At 30.4% G+C, this 3,813-nt stretch overlaps 1 protein-coding gene across 2 annotated transcripts; it reads right to left on the bottom strand.

Annotated features, from left to right (window-relative positions):
* Nucleotides 1–322: 322 nt before the first annotated feature.
* On the bottom strand, nt 323–3,588 carry LOC145108016 (inositol oxygenase 1-like). 2 transcript variants are annotated; one of them, XM_079044998.1, is made up of 10 exons: nt 3,262–3,588; nt 2,708–2,813; nt 2,322–2,403; nt 2,009–2,213; nt 1,794–1,906; nt 1,556–1,678; nt 1,380–1,449; nt 849–927; nt 650–731; nt 323–566 (listed from the first exon to the last, which is right to left on the bottom strand). In XM_079044998.1, the coding sequence occupies exons 1-10, from the start codon at nt 3,290–3,292 to the stop codon at nt 540–542; spliced, it is 918 nt and encodes a 305-aa protein (XP_078901124.1). In that variant the 5' UTR covers nt 3,293–3,588; the 3' UTR covers nt 323–539. The 2 variants fall into 2 exon arrangements, with proteins under 2 accessions (XP_078901124.1, XP_078901125.1); XM_079044999.1 differs by lacking the exon at nt 3,262–3,588 and adding an exon at nt 3,134–3,153.
* Nucleotides 3,589–3,813: the final 225 nt, after the last annotated feature.

Genomic DNA, 3,813 nt, shown 5'->3' with positions numbered 1-3,813 from the left:
AAATGTCCAAAATTTCGAACCACACTCACGAAAGTCTTCATTACTATATTGGACATAAACGTATTGCTTAGAGAACTCATCTACCGTCTATTTGACATATGAAGATCCATTAGTTGATCATGATCAAGATTGGTAGCATTTTCGCCCATCATATAAAAGGTTGTTGATTTTTGTTCAATTTCAATTTCAACTTGAAAACTGAAATATATATGGACCCTAAAAGGACAGAAACAAGACGAATTATAGTCCATGTTGATCTATTTAAATTGACAAAACAAAAGATAGTTATACAATCAATTTCTTTGGTTATGATAAAAGCAAATCATAACAACACCAAACCCTTACATTAACCACATGATAATACAAAAAAAGGAAAGAAAGAGACACGGCTGACAACAAATCAACATATAATGAAACAAACATTTGTTGTACTTATATCCTATCATTCTGATATTATTTTCTGCTCTGAAATGAGAAATTACTTATTTCTATTCATGATACTCTAATTAGCCAACACAATTAAGCTCTTCATTATCTCCTCACCACTTGAGCTTTGCAGGAAAATACTGCAGTCAAGACATTTTTAAAAATAAGCATTGCCAAATACTTTGGTTAATTTCACAAACTTTTGTTGTAACTATATTCTCACCTTGTTAATGAGAGACTGATAGTATGGTTTCACTTTTTCAACGTCCACCCGAACTTTACTCTTGCTATATAAGTCGTACTTACTATATATACATGCAAACATAAAGTAAATAAGCAAATGAGGAGTGTAGTTGACCAAAAGAACCTCACAGATTTTAAAGATGAAATTGGGAAAATTATTATGAAAACAAAAGACTTACTTGAATATTTGAAGCCACTTTAGATTCTCGGCATCTTCTTCATTCATCAAGTGCTTATATGCTCCAGATCGATGCAGTGCTATTGTTACAAAACAATTTAAAAAAAAAAAAAAAAAAGATCAGTAAATAGGGAATGTTTACTAAGAGTTTCAATTTTCAAATTATAAAAAGTCTTTAAGGCTGTTTTTTTAGTATTAAGTTCAATATGGATAAAACGGTTAAATGAATAATGATGCATGTCCCTTTTTTGTGTACCGAATAAATTATCATAATGATACTAAATAACTATTTTACCCTTATATTTTATATTTTTTTTTTCATAATAGTTACTAATTTTATCATGTGAGTAGGTAAGAGACAAAATAAGAAGGTAAATGGATGGTGTAAGTATATAATAAGTCATTCTTTTGGCTTTGACTCATCAAGTAAATATGTCCACATAACTTAAAATGAAACAATAATATATGGCTGTTCGTATTAAATACATAACTTCTTTAAACTTATTAAGTTAAAAAAGAAAACAATGATTACCATAGAAGGAATGATATGTTATGACGAAAAGCCCAGCCGATGGAAGAGTGGTCCTGTTCTCTTTTGCCACCTAAAAAAAAAGAAACATAAACAATCAAAGTGTTATAAAAAAATGACATAGTGAGGCCCAACACAATATGGACGAAAATTATGAATTGTAGACTATTACTATGTACCAAATACATGTAATCATCATGCCCCCATGACATCATAACATTCTCAAGTCCACATCCCTGTGAGTAAATTCCATGTTTCGAATTGTAAATAGGATTATTGTAGTCTGGATTATCCACAAAGTACTGTTTACAAAACCAAAACTCAAATCAAATTAACCAAAAATTCAAAGAACCACAAAGATATAAATATATAATCAAAATAAAAATAATATATCCATTAGTTCATTTGAAACTAAACCTTGTTGTGAACAATTGATTTGTCAAAAGCACACCCAACAGGAAACGTGTCACCAACAACAGCCCATTGAGGAAGTTCTCCAAAACTAGGATGAAGTAGAACCTTTCCAAGATCTATAAAACACGAATTTTGAGTTACATATAAATTCATATATCAACATAAACTTATAGCAACTTTTTATTTTTTATTATTTTTTATTTTTTACTGAAAAATACCATGGATCAAAGCAGTCAAATGAAGCCAATCTTGGTTTGGATAGTCTGTTCTTATAGCCTCAGCGGTCTGTAATAAGTGCTCGATTTGAGGTTCATCTAAGTCTGGATCACTCTCATCGACTATCTCATTCAACAGTTCACAACATTCCCAGATGCTCAGTTCGACTTTGTCTAGTTTTTCATACTCATGTCTCATCCTTTTCACCTATATATAGATCCATATAGTTAAAAATATAGTTGAAAATTACGTAATTGGATTTAGTTTACTAAAATTAACAATATATTTTTAGCCTTGAAATAAAATGATACTTACAAAATCAACCGTTTGGTTGATGTGATTGACCCGGTAAAAGTCTTCCACGCTCTTTTGTCTTTCACTCTCTACATCGTAATCCCTATATAACAACATATTAATTAATATTTACCTAGAAGAAGTCATGTCTTATTTAATAAATGTCACAACGCCTATATAGAATCATATAGACTCCAAAATCCAGTAATTTTTTTTTTTTTTTTTTTTGACAATTTTAGTTTTTCTCTAGGAACCTAGAAATTTGATCAAAATCCCTTCTTTGTTATGAACGGTAATGGGATTTATTCTAAATTCATTATTGTTTTATTTAATCCAAACAAATCAAACATAAAGTCCTTTATTCCAGTAGAAATAATGAAATATAAGTGGCATAAAAAGAAAAAGACCTAAAATTGTGGCCAAAAGTGTTAGCATCGGGAACACAAAATCCACCATCCAACACCAGTTCTGATTTCTCCCCGTTCTTTGGGATCTGCACTTTATCTTCGTTCTCTGTTCTCAAGAAAAGTAATTAATTAATTAAATTTAAAATACACCAATAAAATCAAGAAAACCTCATCTTGAAAATTGATTTATTAACAAAAAAGTTAAGATAAATCCCAAAATTTATGAAAGTATAATCAACATCCAAGCAAAATTGGATACCATTTTCGTGGTTTCATACTTTTAATAATTAACAAAAAAAAAAAAAGTGTAATTTTATTATCAAAATTTCTTAGTATAACATAAGATCAACATCTTCAAAACTCGTAAAAAAACATAATATCAATAATCAAAATATATTTAATTCCAAGAAGAATTTGTGATCATACCAAAACTCGATAGCAAGAAGCATTAATTCAAGAAACCGATCTAAACAAAAGAATCCATTTTAACATCATTTATCAAAACTTGTCAAGATTGTAAATAAAGCGGAAAAAAGAAAAGAATCAATCGTTACCAAATTGGGGTTGATCCACAATGATCGTCATTTTTAGAGTGGAAACTTGTTAAAAAGTGAAAGACAGTATTTAATGGTGGTGTGAAGATAAAGAGAAGAAAGATGGGTGGCAAATTGTGAAGAAAAAACGAGGGTATTTATAACATGCCGGAAAGTCCTTCCCTGAGAATTCAGGGTCTCCAAGTCCTTCCCTGAAAACCCAAACTCTTGCCACTCCTTCATTTGAAAAAACAATATTTTGTTTCTTTTATTAATTGATTTTGAATTTTGGGTTTTAAATACGAAAAAAAGGAGAAAATAATCAAAATGTTGATAGGTGTAGAGTTGGGAGGGATTCTAGGATTGTTGGCAAGCGGTAGCCGTTGAAAAATGAACCGGGCCGAGGTTTAAGATTTTTTTGATAGGTGGGGACGCACGTGACTCAGCCATGCGTTGGCATAAACTCTCAGCCACTTGCTTTCTTTCGCTCACGTAACGTTTAGGAACACTTTCAAGTCGACAATGAGTTTTGACATCTATCTTGAGTCTAATTATAATGATTTATAAGATGTT

This window comes from Lactuca virosa, chromosome 4 (assembly GCF_052849685.1).
Source record: "Lactuca virosa cultivar CGN04683 chromosome 4, Lactuca_virosa_CGN04683_v6, whole genome shotgun sequence".
Classification (NCBI taxonomy): Eukaryota; Viridiplantae; Streptophyta; class Magnoliopsida; order Asterales; family Asteraceae; genus Lactuca; species Lactuca virosa.
This window is presented reverse-complemented; position numbering and strand designations above follow the sequence as displayed.

Bases quoted from the DNA above. Each gene is read 5' to 3' on its own strand.
- LOC145108016 (XM_079044998.1), bottom strand. From the start codon at position 3,292: ATGACGATCATTGTGGATCAACCCCAATTTG. The intron at 2,814-3,261 runs GTAACGATTGAT...TCTTGAGAACAG, and splicing joins TGTGGATCAACCCCAATTTG to AGAACGAAGATAAAGTGCAG. The intron at 2,404-2,707 runs GTCTTTTTCTTT...GTTGTTATATAG, and splicing joins ACTTTTGGCCACAATTTTAG to GGATTACGATGTAGAGAGTG.